This window comes from Dermochelys coriacea, chromosome 1 (genome assembly GCF_009764565.3).
Source record: "Dermochelys coriacea isolate rDerCor1 chromosome 1, rDerCor1.pri.v4, whole genome shotgun sequence".
NCBI classification, from domain to species: Eukaryota; Metazoa; Chordata; order Testudines; family Dermochelyidae; genus Dermochelys; species Dermochelys coriacea.
This window is the reverse complement of record NC_050068.2, coordinates 77,836,100-77,857,967: the sequence shown is the minus strand read 5'-3', so window position 1 is coordinate 77,857,967 and position 21,868 is coordinate 77,836,100. Positions and strand designations below refer to the sequence as shown.

The 21,868-nt window shown below is 39.5% G+C and overlaps 2 protein-coding genes across 5 annotated transcripts in view; one reads left to right on the top strand and one right to left on the bottom strand.

Annotated features, from left to right (window-relative positions):
• The window catches only part of BORA (BORA aurora kinase A activator), a 46,638-nt gene extending 41,732 nt beyond the window's left edge, over positions 1 to 4,906 (bottom strand). Inside the window, exons 1-2 of one of the 3 annotated variants that reach the window (XM_038386862.2) lie at positions 4,427 to 4,906; positions 906 to 1,076 (exon numbers count right to left, since the gene is read on the bottom strand). In XM_038386862.2, coding sequence (XP_038242790.1) covers positions 906 to 1,061 — 156 coding nt within the window. In that variant the 5' untranslated portion in view covers positions 1,062 to 1,076; positions 4,427 to 4,906. The remainder of the gene's footprint in view (positions 1 to 905; positions 1,077 to 4,426) is intronic. The other 2 variants (XM_038386863.2, XM_038386864.2) reach the window with 2 other exon arrangements.
• A 90-nt stretch (positions 4,907 to 4,996) lies between these two features.
• Positions 4,997 to 19,831, top strand: MZT1 (mitotic spindle organizing protein 1). 2 transcript variants are annotated; one of them, XR_006277757.1, is made up of 4 exons: positions 4,997 to 5,154; positions 16,161 to 16,306; positions 17,930 to 18,045; positions 19,373 to 19,831. XR_006277757.1 is itself a non-coding variant. In XM_038386773.2 (3 exons), exons 1-3 carry the CDS (start codon positions 5,106 to 5,108, stop codon positions 17,951 to 17,953), a joined length of 219 nt encoding a protein of 72 aa, XP_038242701.1. In that variant the 5' UTR covers positions 4,997 to 5,105; the 3' UTR covers positions 17,954 to 19,831. The 2 variants fall into 2 exon arrangements, 1 of the variants encoding a protein (XP_038242701.1); XM_038386773.2 differs by having other exon boundaries at positions 17,930 to 19,831.
• Positions 19,832 to 21,868: the final 2,037 nt, after the last annotated feature.

The window sequence follows — 21,868 nt, the reverse complement described above, 5'->3', positions numbered from 1 at the left end:
TATACTGCTAGCAATGCATTCTTTAAGATACATGTAAAACGGAGATCCAGATCCCCTGTGGTAAGAAATTCATCATACAGCCACATCCATACAATTGTGGGTAATATCCCCAAGGACCTGGTCACATTCCAGTTTGGGAAATTACATTCAATCTACCTAAATTTTTTTTGTGTTTCAATGGACTAAAGTTTTCTTCACTGCATGTCAAACTAATACTGCTTCTGCAAAGTGATGATTTTACTCCAGTGTCCTGGAATTTATGGACAAATGATCCAGATAAACCAGAGAATGGGAAAGTGCAATGCTACTGCACCATATAGCAGCCACAAGAGAGCTAGCCCCCTTTCTGGATATGTGCACGCTGGTTGTCAAGAAGAGCCAAATAACGGAGTGTTGGATCAACAGGGTTCTACTGTATATAGATATAAACAATTTACACAGGACTCCAAGGCCTTCACATGATAAAAGTGCTATATAATAAAAAGAGGAATGTAAAATATCATCTAAAGATTTTGTATCCAACCTGCTGGTGTCACAAGCCTAGAACAAGAATTGCTCCAGACAGAGCACCTATTTAGACCACAACGAACTCTAACAAGTGGTCTTCATTCCTCCCTTTCTCAAGAATTTGATTAGCATCAAATAGCTACAAATAGTTTTTACTAGAATTTAAGCAAGACTAAGTAGCATAGTTTCTTACAACCTTCTTAATACTTAAGGAAACCTACTGCTACAACTCAGATGTTACTTAGCAGTATGACTTTGTTTTTAAAATATTAATGATAACATTGCGTTAACATATATACTAAATGCAAAAAACTATCTACACATTTAAGAAATGACAAATTAGTATTTGGAAGTATTAATATTGCCTCTGTCACACTGTACTAGACATTAAATCTTACTGATGAGGATTTTGTTGATTTAAAGACGGAAGGACTGGAAACAATCTGCTCCTGCAGACTATAGTAATCACTTGGACTTTCAAAGGGGTTTAGGACAATGGCCCGTCCTGGAGTCTTTGGTGTTATTTGCATTTTAGTTTCTTTTGCATCTCCCATAGCACAGAGCTTCACCTAGAAGAAAACAATTTTTTAGTTACAATTTAAGAAGTTACATTTTTCATTTTGAGTCACCCTTAGTTTTGGGAAGACATTTTTCGGTTTGTCAAGCGATTATAAAAATTAATCATGTTTAATCTCTCGATTAAAAATAAATCGTGATTAATTATGCAATTAATCATGCTGTTAAACAATAATAGAATACCATTTATTTAAATATTTTTGGATGTTTTCTACATTAAATATATTGATTTCAATTACAACACAAAATACAGTGTACAGTGCTTACTTTATATTTATTTTTTATTACAAATATTTACCATGTAAAAAAACAAAAGAAACAGTATTTTTCAATTCACTTAAGTACTGTATTGCAATCTCTTTATCATGAAAGTTGAACTTACAAATGTAGAATTATGTACAAAAAGTAAGTGCATTCAAAAATAAAACAATGTAAAACTTTAGAGTCTACAAGTCCACTCAGTCCTACTTCTTGTGCAGCCAATCGCTAAGACAAACAAGTTTGTTTACATTTGCAGGAGATAATGCTGCCTGCTTCTTGTTTACAATATCACCTGAAAATGAGACCAGGCATTCACATAGCACTGTTGTAGCCAGCGTCACAAGATCTTTACATGCCAGATGAGCTAAAGATTCATATGTCCCTTCATGCTTCAACCATCATTCCAAAGGACATGCTTCCATGCTGAAGACGGGTTCTGCTCAATAATGATCCAAAGCAGTGCAGCCTGACCATTTTCATCATCTGAGTTAGATGCCACCAGCAGAAGGCTGATTTTCTGTTTTGGTGGTTGGGGTTCTGTAGTTTTCTCTTTTAAGACTTCCGAAAGCCATGCTCCACACCTCATCCGTCTCAGATTTTGGAAGGCAATTCAGGTTCTTAAACCTTGGGTCAAGTGCTTTAGGTATCTTTCGGAATCTCACATTGGTACATTCTTTGAGTTCTGTCAAATCTGAAGTGAAAGTTTTCTTAAAACTAACAACATGAGCTGGGTACTTATCCAAGCTATAACATGAAATAAATGGCAGAATGCCGGTAAAAGAGAGGAAGAGACATACAATTCTCCCCCAAAGAGTTCAGCCACAAATTTAACTAACGCATTACTTTTTTAAAAGAGCATCATCGGCCTGGAAGCATGTCCTCTGGAATGGTGACCAAAGCATGAAGGAGCATACTAATGTTTAACATATCTGGCACGTAAACATCTTGCAATGTCAGCTACAAAAGTGCCATGAGAACACCTGTTCTCACTTTCTGGTGACACTGTAAAGAAGAAGCAGGCAGCATTATCTCCTGTAGATATAAACAAATTTGTTTGTCTTAGCGATTGGCTGAACAAGAAGTAGGACAGAGTAGATTTGTAGGCTCTAAAGTTTTACATTGTTTTGTTTTTGAGTGCAAATAGGTAACAAAAAAATAATTTACATTTGTAAGTTGCACTTTCACGACAAAGGGATTGGACTACAGTACTTGTATAAGATGAATTGAAAAATACTATTTCTTTTGTTCATCATTTTTACAATGCATAGATTTGTAATAAAAATAATATAAAGTGAGCACTGTACACTTTGTATTCTGTGTTGTAACTGAAATCAATATTTGAAAATGTAGAAAAACAATCAAAAATATTTATACATTTCAATGGGTATTCTATTGTTTAACTGTGGTGATATTAATTAAATTAATTAATTAATTCTTTTAATCACAATTATTTTTTTTTAGTTAATTGCATGACTTAACTGTGATTGATCAACAGTCCTTATAATTATTGAAGAAGCGCTAACGTCCCACAGTCTAGTCAGGTTGAAAAAAGTCTGAGAAGTAGTTTCAGATTTGAGGTATCAAGCTCAGCTATGAGAGGCAGACACACAGAGGTACAGGGAAGTGCGAGGAAGATAAGATGAAGAGCAAAAACTTAGTACCTATCAAAATGAAAGTTAATGAGTACAAAGTCAAGAGAAAAGACAGCGATAGAAAGGAGAGATCAAGTTTCAAAAGACAGCTCTTATTTTACTGAAGGTTTCAGAGTAGCAGTCCTGTTAGTCTGTATTTGGAAAAAAAAAAAAAGTACTTGTGGCACCTTAGAGACTAACAAAGGTATCTGAGCATAAGCTTTCGTGAGCTACAGCTCACTGCATCCTATGAAGTGAGCTGTAGCTCACAAAAGCTTATGCTCAAATAAATTTGTTAGTCTCTAAGGTGCCACAAGTACTCCTTTTCTATTTTACTGAAGTGTTTCCGAAGGCATTAAGAATTTGGAGCCATTACCCAAAAAGTTGCTTCACACAAAGAAAATCATCTTAAAAAGGTACTGCTCAATGTAACTGAATATTTTTTAGGATTAAGTGAAGGAGACACGTAAGCCACCTGAAAGAGACAGATGTCTGTTTGGTGCGTGAAGTTTCAGAAAAAGGAAAATAATCAGAACAGTGGAAACAGGAGGGAGTAGCAGGAAAGTAGAGCAAGACAGACAGCAGGAGTTGGTAGCAGAGGTTTTAGACAGCCAACTGGATACTCATCTGTTACAGAAGATTAATTAAAAAAAGAAAAAGGAGTACTTGTGGCACCTTAGAGACTAACAAATTTATTTGAGCATAAGCTTTCGTGAACTACAGCTCTCTTCATCGGATGCATTTGGTGGAAAAAAGAGGAGAGATTTATATACACACACAGAGAACATGAAACAATGGGTTTTATCATACACACTGTAAGGACATAAAACCCATTGTTTCATGCTCTCTGTGTGAGTATATATATCTCCCCACTGAATTTTCCACCGAATGCATCCCACGAAGTGAGCTGTAGCTCACGAAAGCTTATGCTCACATAAATTTGTTAGTCTCTAAGGTGCCACAAGTACTCCTTTTCTTTTTGCGAATACAGACTAACGCGGCTGCTACTCTGAAACCTGTCATTATAGAAGATTAAATAAGCACTTGAATGATTTACCAAATATCTACAGGGAGCGGGGGGCCTTACTCACTAAGCACCCCTACAAGAAACTGGCGATGCTGACTTTCCTACCAGGGATTTACTTTTGTTCAGCAGCCATGTGATCTCCTGGAAGGATCTTGCCGGGCCAGGGGATGCGAAGCCCCCACTGGTATCCACACTGCCTGGTTCCTCAAGGTTATTTATTGTCATTTTGGGGGTAGAACTGAGGCAAAAGAAGTTTCCTAGAGTCTAAGGCCATTCGATCATCTAGTCCAACCCCCCCGCCTACCACCAGCCATTAGTCTGAGGAAAGTCTCTTTACTCTTTCTCCCAACAACTCCCTGCTCCCGCGCCCCCCTCCCCCCGCGAAGAGGCCGGGCTATTGTAAGAGCCGCAGCGGGAAACTCACAGCCTTGGCCGCTCAGCTCCGTCGCCGGTTCCTTGTGAAAGCAGCCGCCTGGCGGAGCCCGCCCGGCGAGCCGCGAACGCCAGCAGAGGCACCGCGCTCCCCGCGGCCTCGGGGCCCAGCTTCTCCTCAGCCGCAGTTTCGGCGCTTGCGGGACTGGGTCTGTCAGAGCCTCGCGGGAGCGGGTAGCTGCCTCCGCCGTTGGGTACCTGTTCAGCCACCGTTGAGCTGGGGCGGGCAGCACCGGGCGCCCCCTCGCCGCTTTCACTCCGGCGGCTGCATCGCTTGCTTGGCTACTGCTTCCTCACGCGTCCGCGCCAGCCCGGGAGGCTCTTTAACTGCCACGCCCCCTTTCCCCGTGGCTGCCCAATCGCCGCGCGTCGATTCTCATGCCGGGCCAATCGCGGCTCGCCGTCGCTCTCGAACGGACCAATCAACACTGGGCCGCTTCACAAATTCGAACGGGTTCCTCCTCCCCCCTCTCCTGTTGTTAAGCGGGCAGGCTCTATTCAAACTAATACGGCGGGTGGGGCGGGGCGTGAGGGCGACAGAGGGAGGTCAGGCGAGGACGGGCAACCGCGCGTGCGTGGGTGAGACTTTTCGGGGCGGGAATGTTTGAACACCAGGGGGCGGGTGTCTGTTTCCGGGTTAGAGGTCTCGCGCTGCGTAGTCCTCTGTCGCCATGGCGAGCGGCGCCGCCAATTTAAACGCGGTGAGAGAGACCATGGATGGTGAGTCCTAGGAGGCCGCTTAAGGGGTCTCGTTGCGGTCGTCTCGGGTGTCCGGTCCGCGCAGCTACTGTGGGGGTGACCTCGGTGGGTGGCGGCGGCGGCGGCGCTCCCGGGCCTCAGGAGATCCCCGCGGCGCCGCCGTGAAGGACCGCTACGAGCGGGCGGGAGGCTGTACTGAGCCGGCCGCGGAGCCAAGCGCGGCAGTGACAGGGAGCTCGCGCCCGTGCTCTCCGCTCTCTGCGGGTCGCTGCTGAGAGAAGAAGAAACCCACGTTCACGTGGGGAGGGGGGAGAAATCAGCGTTAATCTCCGGAGAGCCAGGGGCTTCTCCGAGGGAGGCTTCCCGCCGGCGCCCCTGCTGTGTGTGTGACAGGGCGAGGCTGTCGCTGCCTGGATTTTATTTGCTCTCTTAATGGCATGATGCACAAGTCGACTCTGCCATGCAAGCCGTCAGGAGTTGTCAGATGTTGGCGGCTGCGGCTTGCTCACCTTCAGAGCAGTTTGGTTGTGAGAATTTGACAAGGAAAAATGGCATTTTCTAGCTCCGTTATTTGCATGTTGTGTGTTCAGTTATGTCTGCTCGCTAGTGACAATAATGCATTTTTTTTCTACCCTAGCCCTGCAGAGCCCACAAAAGAGAATCTGATTTGGGTTCTGTTCCTTTTTACCCAGCAGGATTATTTTCAAACTCAGTTTTGAAGGATTTTACGTGCAATATGATTATTGTCGATCAGGCCCAAATTTTATACACATTTAACTCTATAAAACTGCAGTTACTAGCTTTGTGTAATTTGGTGATAATTACACCAAAGTGGGACAGAACATGATTGAACTTTAGTTCTGTTCCCTGGCTGTACTTTTAGGGATGAAAGAAAATGTATCCTTCTAGATCTAGCTAAGTAATCAAATAATTGAGGCACAATAAATGTAGGACCTGAAGATGGTTGGTTTGTTTTGTTTTTTTTGCACAAAATCACTTTTCAAAGTAGAACTAGAATTGAAGGTTGCACTTATGCTCACACTTCTAATAAAACTACTTCCCCCCACCCCCCCATCAGGAGTAAGTACAGAAACTCAGCGATGCCCATCTTGGGGAATCCAGAGCCCTCGGCTCTCCTGTGTGAGTCCTAAAAGGAGACTGATTCATTTCCAGTAGCCAACCTTCAGTCATGATCAGTTGCTCCTCGTCCATCCTTTGTCTCTTTCCCAGGTCTCCACCTCTCGTTTTGTTCTCAAGCTGGCTCTTGCAGAGGATGGGGCCCTGGCTATCAGTTGCCAGGGTACAGTGTCAGTTGTTGTCTGGGCCCAGCAGCCAGATGGCAGTTACACCTGTGCTCTAGGGATCTGCAACAATCACACACACACCCTTGTACCATCACCTAGATGCATAGGGGAAATTGAGGAACACACACAGTATTCAGACAAAACATTAAGAACATTCCCAGTTCATCACAGAGGGCATATATCTTTTTGCATTCCCATTTATGAATGGACTACAGATTGTCAAATATAAATGGTCACAATTGGCATTATTTTCTCCTCTGTATTCTTCATATAAACAATTAAGTGTGGTCAGGTTTAACTAGTTTTGTGTTGAATGTGCATGACTAAGAATATTTTACTAATTTTAAATCTTAATTTATTAAAAGAATAATTGAAAGTGAGGAAATGCATAATTAACACTCTTCAAACATCCTTTACTCTGCTACTATATGTAGAGCTCTGCGTGGATACAAATTTATACCTGTGAATGCAGATATAAATCGGTATCCGCGGAACTGCAGGGCTCTCCCAGGAACCACAGTGGCGAAAGGAGCAGAACATGGGGGCGCCGCTCCCAGGAGCCAGCTCCCTGCACCAGCAGCTCCTCCGGCATGGCTTTACTGCCCCCAGCCCCACCCATTGGGGCAGGCACCAGGCTCGCCGGCCGCCGTCCCTTGTTGTGCTCTTGTTCAACCGGCATGCACATCCTCAGACAGGAGATGCTGACAGCTGGGGGGAAGGGACGGGAGCAGGCCTGGGGGTAATACAGCTGCGTTGGAGGAGCTGCTGGCGCAGGGCACTGGCTCCTGGGAGCGGCGGCTCAATGTTCTGCTCCTTTTGCTGCTATGGTTCCTGGGAGAGCCATGCAGTTTCGTGGATATCAATTTATATCTGTGGATATACATTTGTATCCACGCAGGGTTCTAGCTATATGCCTGATGACCTTCAACCTAAAGACCAGAAGTTCTAGCATCTACACAACATTGTCGATCATTTACACCTGTATATAATATAAGCAAGAAAAAAATCACAAGAGCCACAATTATACCAGATACCTGAGAGCTGTGTGTGTGTTGTATGTCATAAAGCAGAGTGACTTAACTGCATTTATCAGATGGGCAGCCTGGTTCAACTACTACACATGGGTTAATAATTTTGGACAATCAAATTAATTTAAAAAATTAATTGTAAGAACAGTTAGTAAAGTTCCTTTAAAAAACATCTCTCAAATTGGGGAAAGTACTATATTCCTAATATTCAGTAGCTTGCATTAACTTACACAGGTCAGTGTGCAGTAGCTGAAAGAGACAAGTGATTTTAGCTCAGGGGTGGGCAAACTACAGCCCGTGAAATGTTTTTATCTGGCCCTTGAGCTCCCATTGGGTAGCAGGGTCGGGAGTTGCCACGCTCTGCCTGGCACTCCCTTTGGGTAGTAAGGTCGGGGGCTTGCTGTGCTCCACCTGACTCAGTGATGAGCAGTTTGAGCACCATCTTCCTGGAAGATTCTTCTGGCACACAGAAGAGCCACATTGCGCAGGTGCGACTTCACCACCCCTATGCAGCAGCACACCAAATCCCCCCCCCCCCGTCTCCTACGGCACTATCCTTGAGAGCCTCAAGTGGAGGGAAACCACCCAGGGGCTGCAGTTGCACCCTTCCTCACTCGGGTGCCTCCACAAGTGGCACAGCTGCTTCGGTGTCACACTGCCAGCAGTGCCCCTAGGAGTCCCTGGTACTACCCTGTAGAGCCCCCCCCCCCACGTGCCACACCTCATGAGTCCTCTTGCCCCACCTCAGTAACATCCCTTACTATATACACACTTTTAATGAATGCAACAGTGCAAACACAATTCAAAGTACAACAGTAAGAACATTTTTGGGGGGAGACTGGGGCATAAAGTTACAGGTGAGTTTACACATGCTTCTGCCTCTTGTCCACATGGGTTGTGGGATAGAGTGCCATGGCATAAAACTGTCAGGGGCACTGATGCCCAACAATTCCAGGCTAGAGAGAGGGCCCAGTTTTTTCACAGTGCGTGCCATCTTGTAAAACAGCGGTTTGAAATAAGGGCAGCAGTTACGATTTTCTTTTCCCTTTCAAAAATGAGTGCTGCCAAAAAAAAGAAAAATGGACGGTGAGTGTCAGTTTTTCAACAAAAAATTGAATGCAAAATAGTTTTTCACAAACGTGGACTCAAACGCTGTACACCTGATTTGTCAGGAGAGCATCGCAGTGTTCAAGGAATACAATTTGAATTGTTATTTTTCAACGAAACATTCTAATTATGGCAGCAGTTTAACAAGTGAGGGCATGAAAAGCTGAGAAACTCACCATAAACTTAAAAACTCAGCAAAATATATATGTACAACAAGGAAGCCACTACAAAGGCAAGTTATGTTCTGGTGTTTAAAATTGCTAAACAAAATAAGCCTTTTGCTGAATGGGAATATTTGAAAGAATGCATGGTTGATTTTGCTGGCATGCTGTGCCTGGAATACCAAAACAAATTTGAGAACATTAGTTTGTCACGAAGAACTGTTACTCGTCGTGTAGAAGTGATTGATGAACATTTGGCTTCTACGTTGAACAAAAAAGCACAGGGCTTTACATTGTTTTTGTTAGCTCTCGATGACAGCACTGACATTAAGGACACAGTACAGTTACTGATTTTTGTCAGAGGAATTGACGACAAATTTGAAATCAGAGAAATTTTTATCAATGGAATAAATGAAAGGCACAACAAAGGGATCGGATTTATACGAGAGGTGTCTGACTGCCTTGAACATCTGAAGCTCCCCTGGAGTGAACTGGCAAAGGTAACCACAGATGGATCGCCAAATTTAACCGGGAAAAACGTAGAACTTTTAAAAAGAATTCAGGACAAAATAAAAGAAGATGACCCTGATAAAGAGGTGATTTTTCTGCATTGTATATACATCAGGAGGCCCTCTGCAAAAATGTCCTGGACATTGATCATGTTGATCACACAGTAGTGAAAATAGTCAACTACATAAGAGCAAGGGGACTTTAATCATCGCAATTCATTTCCCATCTTGAAGACACTGACACTGAATACTAGGATTTACTTTATCATACAAATGCCCACCGGCTCAGCCTAGGAAAGGTATTGCAGTGAGTGTGGGATCTCAGAGATAAAATTTGCAGTTTCTGGAGATGTAGGGGAAAGAAAATAATTTCCCTGAATTAAAGAATTCAAACTGACCTTGCTTTTGGTGTAGATATCTTGGCACATTTAAATGAACTTAATGGAAAGCTACAAGGAAAGAATGTGTGTTTGTACACAAATTGTATTCTAGTGTGACAGCTTTCAAAGCCAAGTTAGTCTTCAAACCAAATTAAGGACAAAGTGTTCGCTTACTTTCCAACAGTGAAATACTTGGAAGTGTCACCAGAGCAGACAGAAAAGTACAGCAAATCTTTGTGTGACTTGCATGGAGAATTTTCTTGTCGTTTCTCTGACTTTGAGAAGATAGAGAAGACACTGGAGCTGGTGTCATGCCCACAGTCACTTGACTAAAGAAAGCCCTGCAAGAATTACAACTGGTACTCATTGATCTCCACTATGATTCCACCTTGAAGAAGAAGTACAATTCAGAAAAACTGAACAAGTTTTATGCCTCCTTGAGTGAAACAAAGTTCGTAAAAATGTCCACAAGGTGGCACAGAAAATCCTTGTTTTATTCGGCTCCACCTAGCGAACAGACATTTTCCCTGCTGAATTACAGCAAATCTCGCTACAGATCCCAGTTAACTGACCAGCATCTCAGCTCGGTATTGCAGATTTCCACAACAAGAACGACACTGGACTTCGATGCCAGTGTAAAGAATGGTGACCAGCTGCATTGTTCACATTAATCAAAGAGGCCGTAGAAAGGGGTTAAGTTTGGTTTAATTACAGTAACTCTTCACTTAACGTTGTAGTTATATTCCTGAAAAATGCAACTTTAAGTGAAACGATGTTAAACTAATCCAATTTTCCCGTAAGATTTGATGTAAATATGGGTGGGTTAGGTTCCAAGGAAATTTTTTGGGAGCAGAGACAAGGCATTATGTATTGTACTGTACTGTGGTTGGGAAGTGCCCCAGACTTACTCCACACAGGTACAGCCTGCTGCAGGCAAGGACACTAGGAAGCACCTTCGCAGCAGCAATGGCAGCTTACCCAGAGAAGAACAGGTGCAGACTTTGCCAGAGGATGCTCTAGGCCCCCCTCTTTCCACCTGCACTCCACCTCCTCTTCTGAGCATGCCGCATCCCTGCTCCTTCCCCGTCCCCAGAAAGCCCTAAGCCCGCCAAACAGTTTGGCGGGCTTAGGGCTTTCTGGGAGGGAGGGGGAGGAGTGGAGACGTGGCACTTCCCTGCTCCCCCTCCCTCCCAGAAAGTCCTGAGCGCTGCCAAACAGCTGTTGGCGGTGGGGGAAGCGCTGGGAGGGAGGGGGAGGAGACGGAGAAAAGGAACTTGTACAATGCTCCCTTGTAAAGTCGCTGCTCTTCCACAAAATCTTAAATGCAGTGCACAGAGCAGGCAGCCAAATGACATTATAAGGGAGCATTGCTTTAAATGCTTTGCTATAACTTTAAACAAGCATGTTCTCTAATTAGCAGCGACTTAATTTTGAAACAACGTTAAGTGGGAGGACGTTAAGTGAGAAGTTACTGTATTGTAATACGTTGTTATGATTGTATATTTATAATAGTAAGTAAGGTTTTATGTTTATTTCCACTAAAATGTATTTTTATTAAATAGAGTTTACTTGAATATCTCTGAATTGTTAATTTCGGGAGCATTCATGGCCCGCCATACAATTTCCATGCCCAGACGCGGCCCTCTGTCCAAAAAGTTTGCCATTCCCTGTTTTAGCTGCTGTTATACACAGAAACAACCATTGGCTAGTTTATATAATATCAGAGTCTTAAAATCTCGACTATATAAATAGTGTTTTTCCCTTACTTTGGCTAATCTAAATCTTGTTAACAGTGAAATTAACATTAACTGTCATGAAGTGGCATGACAGTAGGTGGCGATCAACTGAAAATGATTACTTATTGTTTTCAGCTTCTGCCTGCTGAGCTGTACAAAATGCTACTTCTAAAAAAACCCTGCAGATTTATGAGCGAAAAGTGCCTAAAGTTTAGTCTTTCAAAATCTATAATACTCGTATTTCCCCTCTGATGTATTCAATGATTTCTGGGAGGACCCATTTACTGATATGTCCAGGTTTGTATAGTTATGCCTGGTACCTGCACAGTTAGAATCATTAGCATCCAGTCAAATTCTTCTTTTGATAATACTTGCTAATACAAAATGAAGTGACATTCACCCCACTTCATACAGTCAGCATAAGACTTAAGTGGTACCTAAGTCTTATGCTGGCCTTTCTCACAGAGGTGAATTTCACCCATTATTACTACATTTTAAAAAAAAAATGGCATGCGCCTCAAAAGTTGTCTAAAATTATTAAATAGCATCTAGCTAGTTATATATCCAATATTTAGATCACTGTATGCCAGTTTGCTGTTTCAAAGGCCTTTCATTGAGCATTAAATATCCATATATTCATTAGTCCCCTTTTGATCTTAAGTGCTGTTTTATGTGCTTACAGCTGTCATTTCCTTGCCTCATCAGCAAAATAATAACTATACTTTTTACCACTCTGGCTTTTGAGAGTAAGTCTGTGTCCACACTACAGATCTTGCAGTGGCATAGCTCTACTGCTGCAGCTGCACTGCTGTAAGATCTCCATGTAGCCAATCTATGCCAACAGGAGAGAGCTCTCCCATCAGCATAATTAAACGACCCCTCCAACGAGCAGCAGTAGCTATGTCGGTGGGAGAGAATCTCCTGCTGACATAAAACTGTCAACACCAGCACTTCTGTTGGTAAAATTTAGATCGGTCAGGGGTTGTTTTTTTCACACCCCTGAGTGACATAAGTTATACCAACATAAGTGGTAGTGTAGACATAAACTAAGGCTATCTTGACAGTAGCTTTGATTTGGCCTTTTAGAATGTGTCCGAAAGCATTTGAAAGAAGAAAATAAAATTATATAGCTGAATTTGGAGAGAGAGAGAGAGAGAGAGTGTTCCTGCCCCAAAAAATCATACCATGGTCAAAATAAAGTAAAATTAGAGCAACTATTAATGAGAGATTAAGAAAAAAAATAGTTATAAAAGTTGCGAATATGTGAAAAAAATTATAGTAGAACCTCAGAGTTACGAACACCAGAGTTACAAACTGACCACTTAACCATCTCATTTGGAATCGGAAGTAAGCAATCTGGCAGCAGCAGAGACAAGATGGGAAAAAAATAACAAATACAGTATTGTTTTAAATGTAAATTACTAAAAGAAAAGGGGGTGTGGGACTAAAAAAAATTGACAAGGTAAGGAAACTTTCTGTGCTTGTTTAAATTAAGATGGTTAAAAGCAGCATTTTTCTTCTGCATAGTAAAGTTTCACAGCTGTATGAAGTCAATGTTCAGTTGTAAACTTATGAAAGAAAAACCACAATGTTTTGTTCAGTGTTGTGAAGATTTCTGAGTTACGAACAACCTCCATTCCCAAGATGTTCGTCTTTCAATGGGAGGTATTTGGTACGTAAAATAGTGGAGTTTTCAAAATGCCTAACAACCTAAGTGCCTAATCTCCCAGTGATTTCAATCATGAACACTAGAGTCATCTTTTGAGGCTCCTGAATCACTTAACCATCTTTGAAAAATCTAGCCTTAGTCTCTCTCTGCCTCAGTTCCCATGTTTGAAAAAGAGGTGAATAGTACTTTCTTATCTCATAGGGCTGTTGAGGATAAATACATTAAGATTGTGAGGTGCATGGGTACTATGCTAATAGAGGCCATATAAGTACCATAGAGAGATTCTACCCTGTGGTACATTATAATAGCTAAAGAAACAAGGAAAACAAATCAACATTAGACTTTATAAGGGTATTACTGAGATTTGAAATTCTAAATTATGCTGTATCTTGTTTAATTTCATAAAAGTAAAAGTTATGTGCGTAAATGAACTAACCTTAGGCTGGAATGTAAGATATCTTTCCATAAAACCCCATTACCAAGTGCTAATAAAAGAGAAATTCTGCAGAGAATAGGAGCTGAAATTAGTCACTGAAAAGCTGTGCAATTCTCTGCCTCAAACTATCAAACACTACTTTTCCATTGGAAAAAAAAATCCATTAGAACAAAGTAATCAGAAATGTATATGCCCAGGAAATGTATACTAAAAGCTCATTTAAAAAGTTAAATGTATTGTTCTGACTTCAAAATATACTGTGTTAATATAAAGAAAAGGAGTACTTGTGATACCTTAGAGACTAACAAATTTATTTGAGCATAAGCTTTCGTGAGCTACAGCTCACTTCATCGGATGCATTCGGTGGAAAATTCAGTGGGGAGATTTATATACACACACAGAGAACATGAAACAATGGGTTTTATGTCCTTACAGTGTGTATGATAAAACCCATTGTTTCATGTTCTCTGTGTGTGTATATAAATCTCCCCACTGAATTTTCCACCGAATGCATCCGATGAAGTGAGCTGTAGCTCACGAAAGCTTATGCTCAAATAAATTTGTTAGTCTCTAAGGTGCCACAAGTACTCTTTTTCTTTTTGCGAATACAGACTAACACGGCTGCTACTCTGAAACCTGTGTTAATATAATTGCAGTATTTTCAAGGTATTATGAGAGAATTACAGCCACCTTTAGTTAAGCAGGGAGAACTTATTCAATAGAACTCACAGTTCAAAAGTGCTGAACACTTGTCAGCTCCCTCTGACTTCGTTGGGCTCTTCTGGGTGCTTAGCACTTCTGAAAAGTAGGCCACTTACCTAGGTGCCTAATTATGGACATAGATTCCTAACTTTAGGCACCCATTTTTGAACATCTGGGTCTGGCCTATATGTTGTGGGTGATCTTATTTTTTTTAAAGCTATACTTCAGTATACCGTAAATTTATACTGCAGTAAAACATTTTTAGTATTTGTAAACTATATATCTTGTCAATATTAGCACATTAGGTATCAGAACAGCCATCTGTTGTCCGAGTGTAATGGTGAAAGGAATGAAGTAGCATTTCTATTTCAAATTTTGGAAAGCTTTGTTTCTTTGCGATTATAGAAACTTTATGAGTGATATTTCTTAATATAAATAAATCACTGTTGTCAGGGAGTCTTGCTGAAGACTGTACCTTGTACTGCTCTACAATAATGAAAGCTTTTCAGAAGATTCAAAATGGAGTAGTATCTAGTCAAAGGATGCCATTTGCTCACAAACATGCTTGGATGAAGATGCTTGCAGTGGAATGAGCAGTTCAGTGATTGTTAGCAGATGAGAAGCATGTAAGGCAAAAGGGTAATGATGGTAGGAAAAACTAGCCAGTAAAAATCTAGAACAAGTATCTTGAGTCACTGAATCAAGTGATAGCCATTCTTGTAACACATGGCATTGTATTGTCAAAGGGAGAGCCAGGTATAGATGTAGGAGTGAGGGCCTAGGACAGTAGTTCTCAACCCAGGGTTCACATACCCTAGGGGATGCACAGAGATGTTTCCAGTCAACTCATCTAGATATTTGTCTAGTTTTACAACAGGCTACATAAAAATACTAGAGAAATCAATACAAACTAAAATTTCATACAGATAATGACTTGTTTATACTGCTCTATCTACTGTACACAGAAATGTAAGTACAATATTTATATTCTAATTGATTTATTTTATCATTATATGATAAAAAGGAGAAGTTAAGCAATTTTCCAGTAATAGTGTGCTGTGACACTTTCATATTTTTATGTCTGATTTTGTTAGCAAGTAGTTTTTAAGTGAGGTGAAACTTGGGAATATGCAAGACAAATCAGACCCCTGAAAGGGGTACAGTAGTCTGGAAAGGTTGAGAACCACTGGTCTAGGACACTTTTTAAAAGCTTAAGTTAATGTTTGCTTTTGAGAGCAAATAAAATTTAATATTTATATCTGTATTTTCAGACAAAACTTTAATATTGAGTAAAATTGATAATTAAATATGCAGTAATACAAAACAATATTATAATGTTGTAATAATTAATTAAAATGCTCCTGTTTTCTTTCTGACTTTCCATTTAATGGGCAAAATACGAATTATCATTACAATTTTAGAATTTTTTTAAATCAGTGTCTACAAATAAAAGGTTACTACATTCTGTAGGCATGTTGACTATTCTTCCTATCACAACAGTAAACAAGTTTCAGAGTAGCAGCCGTGTTAGTCTGTATTCGCAAAAAGAAAAGGAGTACCCGTGGCACCTTAGAGACTAACAAATTTATTAGAGCATAAGCTTTCGTGAGCTACAGCTCACTTCATCGGATGCATTTGGTGGAAAAAAGCACTTTTGTTAGTCTCTAAGGTGCCCCGGGTACTCCTTTTCTTTTTGCGAACAGTAAACAAGTAATATCCTGGTTCAGTGAATGGCGAACACTAGAGTAGAGAATGTAAGTGTGGATCTGAGTTTGGAGTCTGGGGCTTCTGACTCACATAGGGAAGGTAATTATGAATGTTACAAGTGGGCTTCACCCGGGGGGTGGATAGGTAGTGTTTCCATTGTCACCATCCACAGAGGTTCAGCTTTTGAAAATCCCACCCTTAAGAAATAAATTATTTTAAAGAGAAATGTCAATAATCTCCTTTTAACTTTAACAAAAACTAATTTTAATTTTTTAAAAATTGTTGCAGTTCTGCTTGAGATTTCAAGAATATTAAACACTGGTTTGGATATGGAAACGCTGTCTATTTGTGTGCGGTTGTGTGAGCAAGGTATAAATCCAGAGGCCTTATCCTCAGTAATTAAAGAGCTACGCAAGGCTACAGAAGCGCTAAAGGTAAGGCAGTTTATGAAAAACATGCAGAGTTTGTTTTTTAAAAAAAATTAAAGCAAATCAAAGTTCAAATTTCTGCACTTTCAGCTTTTCATACAAAATTGTACCTTTTCCTTGCATTTTAAATAAAATAAAAATAATAAGCTTTAGGAAACAAATCCTGTTGCCTTCATCCTGTATTGCTAATAGGATTTGGTCCAAAGCATAGAAACTGCAGATAGCAAACCTTACAAATTTTTACTTGCTTTTTTCTCCTTACTTTGAATGAGTAACATATTTTGATGGACCAATAAAATTATTAACTTTCTTTATTATCACAGTAGTAAAAAATAGGCAAGTGGGCCTTTTTGTTGTTTGAATGAACAGGTACACTTCCATGACAGTTTTGCAAAGCTATAAATAATGTAGAGCCAGAGACTGGATTCTCTAACAATTTGTTTATCAGATTCTCAAATTCTATCAACAGATCCACACTTAGGCTCAATTCCCATCCACCTATATATCAAATACAAGCTCCTTGGTTTTTTATCTTTAAGGCTCTTCATATTTGAGCCCTACACATTCTAGCTGCTTTAGTAATCTTTCTCTCTCCTTCAAATCCCAATTTAAAAAAAAAAATCTACATAAATGTAGACAAATACATGTAACTGAGAAGGCAGTATCAGTTCTTCCCCACATTAACTTTCTTGTATGTCATATCCGCATTCCCTGCGTTTGTCTGTAGAGTCTTTCAGGGCAAGGGTATCTCTTCTGTGTTTATCCAGCATCCAGTGATACCATTATATAAATATTTACTGCTGCTGCTGCTACTATTACTACTACTATTAAAATGATTTGTATAACTCACTGTAGTGTTACTTATGAGTTATGCCAGTGTCCCAAATTCATGCAGATAAAATGTTTGCTACACCATATGTATTTCATATCATATAATAAAAATATGGAAAAGACAAGAATAAGGATTCATATACATTTCACACATTTTTTGTTTTGGTTTGGTTTACCGTTTAACAAGTAGGTGCGACTGCATGACTATATGTGGGTCTGTAGTAAAACATGCCCTAATCTGAACACCACCTGCATGAGTCAGTGCGAAAAGACCAGGTACAGCTCCTTGTTAGAATTATACACTTGGCTTCCCTGTGTCAAATTTTGTCAAGTAATGGCTAAATTAATAAAGGAAGGATAGTGGGAATCAAAAATATTGTGAAAATGAAAATAATCCATGAAAGAGCCTTTTAAGCAGCATATTAAGATTACATATCACATGATTTATGATCTGTAAACTATTTCAACATTCGCAAAAAGAAAAGGAGTACTTGTGGCACCTTAGAGACTAACAAATTTATTAGAGCATAAGTTTTCGTGAGCTACAGCTCACTTCATCGGAGCTGTAGCTCACGAAAGCCTATGCTCTAATAAATTTGTTAGTCTCTAAGGTGCCACAAGTACTCCTTTTCTTTTTGCGAATACAGACTAACACGGCTGCTACTCTGAAATATTTCAACATTGTTGACCAAATAAAAGTAGTTGCAAGAAATGATCATAAGTGTTCTAGCTGATCTATATCTCCACAGTGTTTATTTTCAGTGGGTTCATTATAATGAATTGTATTTCTCTTTCTAGGCTGCTGAAAATATGACAAGTTGACTTCATGAGAGAAGATCTCTTGATGAGATAAATGTCGAGTTAGCAAAGGGTTTGAAGACTGGTTTTATTCAGAAATATAGAATGAAGTTACTGTATGTCAGGTTTCAAAACATTTCTGTAATCTTCTTTAAAAAGAAAAGGATGAGATGTAAAAGTGTAAAGCTTTATAGAAAAGTGGGGTGAAAAAGGCATATTGATGGAATTATCTAATAATTATTCATTGCTTACTTTTTTCCTTGTTTTTTGTAGACTGTAGTACTTTGGAAATAGCATGATTATTATATGTATTCCTTATAAATCTGAGCTTTAGTTTTATAAACAGTCTGTCAAATATTGCACGTTCACTGAATCTACCTAAAAGTTTAGTGAAACTTAATCACACCAATATAGTAGATATAACTTGTTGAGAGTTTTATATATAAACTCTTAATTTTGAATGGCTGATGCATAATGGATTTATTAGTTTATTTTCTTCTGTATGAAACTTGGCATTCAACTTCAGATGCACTTTTTTATGTACAAACTATAATTTAAATCCATTCTGGGTTTTGTTTTTAATCAGAGAGCAGGGGAAAATAGTGAGAGTTTGCTTGCTTCTTAAAAAAAAAAAAAAAAAAAAAAAAAAAGCTTAAAATTTCAAAATGAAACTTATCATTTTGCTAGTTTTTTTTCCCCCAGAACTGAATAATGTTTATTTAAAAAAAAAAAAGCCCAAGACTTTTCTAACAAGCTGACCTAAGTCTGCAAGCAGTTACCGTACATACAAATTTATATATACTTAAATTCTATAGCATCTTTTATGGATTATATGGAATATCCTATTGACTTCAGTAGTGCTTTAATTAGGTTTATATCCTGTCCATTACAGATCACAAGCATTCTAATGGAATATTTGTTATCTTCATCCTAGTCGAAGTGTAGACCAGAGATGTCAAACTGATTAGGAAAGAGCGAAATTCCATTTTTAATTATGGTCAGTGAGTTTGGGTATAAGACTGTTTACTCCCCTCAGTTAACAGTGGAATATCCACTGATGTCTAAAAAGTTTGCATAGGAATCCATGGTAGAATATACAGTAAGTACATTTTTTGGTATCATTTTAGCATTCATTATCACTCAAAGGGAAAATACACTTACATTCAGGAGAATTGCTATTTCTCCCCTTTTGTTTCTCTCTCCATCCTCCTTTCTTTATTTCCTTCCTTCTCCCTGTTTCTCTATGTCTCCAATAATTCCCACCCATTCCCCGTTTTATCTATTGAAATAATTAGTGCTGATGAGTAGTTGTCATTACTGGGTTTAAAGCAGTGGTGGGGCTGCATGCGGCCCGTGAGTTGCAGGTTGCCTACCACTGGTTTAACATCACCCCAACACAGATTAATAGGAAGCAGAGATCACACTTCTGATTTATTGTTTTAGGTTGTATGCAGACTCGAGAAGATAACGCTGTAATGACTTACATTTGGAAAGCTATCTTTGCAGCCTGGAGACAGAAACACTTTTTTAAAAAATGTAATCTTAGATTCTGTATAATCTAAGTAGGACATGAGGACCACAGAAATGCATCAAGCAGGCCTAATGATTGACACCCCTCTTATAGACAATAGGTAAAATATACATTCATTTTAATGGTGATTTGCATAGTTTTATGTTTATTTTGTTACCTGGTAACATGATCTTTTTGGTTTGCTGTTTTACATATATGAAATAACACACTTTAGTATCAAACCTGGGAAATTTAACTTTAGTGATGTATGCTAATTATCATGGTACATTAGTGGCACCATAATGAAAGTTGACACATTTTAATTAGTGCTTTTCTGACTTGAATATTTGTGGGGGAGCATAATGAAAATTATAAATGCGAACATGTTTGAATTGTCTAAAGTATTTTTGGTTCCCAAGGTACCTTCAAAACAGTTTTTCATATTTTTACAGTGTGTAGGGTTTTTGGTGATGAGTGGCAAGAAGAAAGTTTAAAAAAAAAACCAACAACAGTTGAATATTGGGGTGGGGGCACAGAAAATTAATAGTTAACTAGTTTGCGTAATTGAGTGGTGTCAAATCAGTTTACAACAATATAGCAAAAAATGACAAAAGATTGAAGAGCATGCTGGTAATATCGACTTGCTCATCTCTTTGCGTTTTCTTGTCTAGTTTCCTAACCATAGCTTCCAGGGATGAGCCGTCTTCCCTGAGGATATGCTGATTTTTGTTCCATTTGCAAAGAGTAGGATATAGTGGTGCTACCTAGAGGCAGCCTCACTTCCTCTTGCAAAAGCTCTAGGGAAGTGCCAGCCATTGCTGAGGTTTATCTGTGGCTTCATTCCCTTTGGATACTTGCATCAAAGGCCACATTTAGAGCTGTCTGGGTATGCCCTTGGTGACTGTAGTTGAGTACAGCAGATCTGTAGGGAGTGGACTACGTGCTTTTAGGTCTGTAGGTGTGAACAGAACTTTACTCTGTGTTTTCTGCTTTTTGTGAATTTGGCATTATTGTTCCTGAAAGACCTTAAGAAGTTTTCAAAATGTTTGTTTGAAGATACTACTATACAATTCGTACGTATTAATCTATAACATTGCTTATACATGAAGGAAGGATACAAATACAAGGATATATTTAGGAATTAGGTTCCAGTCCTGCAAACACTGAAATATGTGCATACTTTCATTCATGTGAATATTGCCAAAAAGGTCAGTGGGGCTATTCAGATGGGTAAAGTTATACAAGTTTGTAAATATTTGCAGGATCAAGGCCTGACTTAACACTAAGTATTATTATTATTACTACAGATCTTGCCAAATTTAGTCTTGATAGCATGATTTGATTTCATAACTTGTGAGAAACCTGTGCTTGAGGGGAAGAAACATGCTTTGATTTAAGGGTGGTTTGTTCTGGTATAATTACATTCCAAATACTGAACTAACAATGTCAGAGGGAGCAAGAACTGATTTGTTAATAATTGATAGGAAATAGAGAGAGGACATCTCTCATATAAAGTACGTTATTTTTAATATGTAAGTGGCACACAAAGCATGCTAGACATTCTAAAACAAGTAATATACATCCTGAAATCTCAACTTTTTTGTTGAATTTTGTTAATAGGGTAAATTATTACTTAGAGTTTAATCTTCTCTCCATTACTTCCACTTGTTTGTGTATGGAATTTGAAAGACAAAGGATAAAGAATATAAGAGGGTACATACGGAAGGATTGATGGAAAATTGGTAAGGTACTGGTAAGGATAGGAATTGAGGGCTGGGCAATGTTTGGGGAGAAGGCAAGAGAGAGTAGGATAAGTGCATATAGCTTGATTAGACATAATGATATTATGAACAGCAAATGCAAGATTATAGCAATGGCAGTATGGATGAAACAAAATAATGGCAACAGTTTCCTGGTTCCAGTGTGAAGGTCAGGAGTCTTTTGTTCACAGCCACCAAGATTTGCACAACTCTGTGTGTGATACTTTATGCAAATTATGTAAAGCTAATTTGCATATGGTCAACTTCATTTTACTGTCAATGTAGCTTTCTCCAAGCAGAGGTAGGGATAGGACATGGAGCTGCATAAAAATTGGCAACTATGAGGCTGGGGCACGTGGGGCAGTTAAATGTCTAAGAGTGCTATTGTGTGTTCAGAGCGCTTGAGCTGATGGATGCTGATGGGTATCTCAGGATGCTGAAGTGACTGGCTGTTGCTGTCAAGGAATGAGTGGGAGAGATATGGGTTCTGTTTGTAGACTGGAGTGGGCAGGGGTCTCTTGAGAGATTGTGGGAGTGGAGTTTCTGGAGACTGGCATCTGTGGTGTATCTTGATGGTCTCTAACATGAAGAAATTACATCTAGATTGGAAGAGTCTAATCCTACAGAATGTGTTAAATTTAAATACCTGATTTTCCACTGTCTCCACAT

Excerpts from the sequence above, each read along its gene's own strand:
- MZT1 (XM_038386773.2), top strand. The coding sequence starts at position 5,106 with ATGGCGAGCGGCGCCGCCAATTTAAACGCGGTGAGAGAGACCATGGAT. Across the intron at positions 5,155-16,160 it reads GGTGAGAGAGACCATGGATG|TTCTGCTTGAGATTTCAAGA; the intron begins GTGAGTCCTAGG and ends AAATTGTTGCAG. Across the intron at positions 16,307-17,929 it reads AGGCTACAGAAGCGCTAAAG|GCTGCTGAAAATATGACAAG; the intron begins GTAAGGCAGTTT and ends TTCTCTTTCTAG.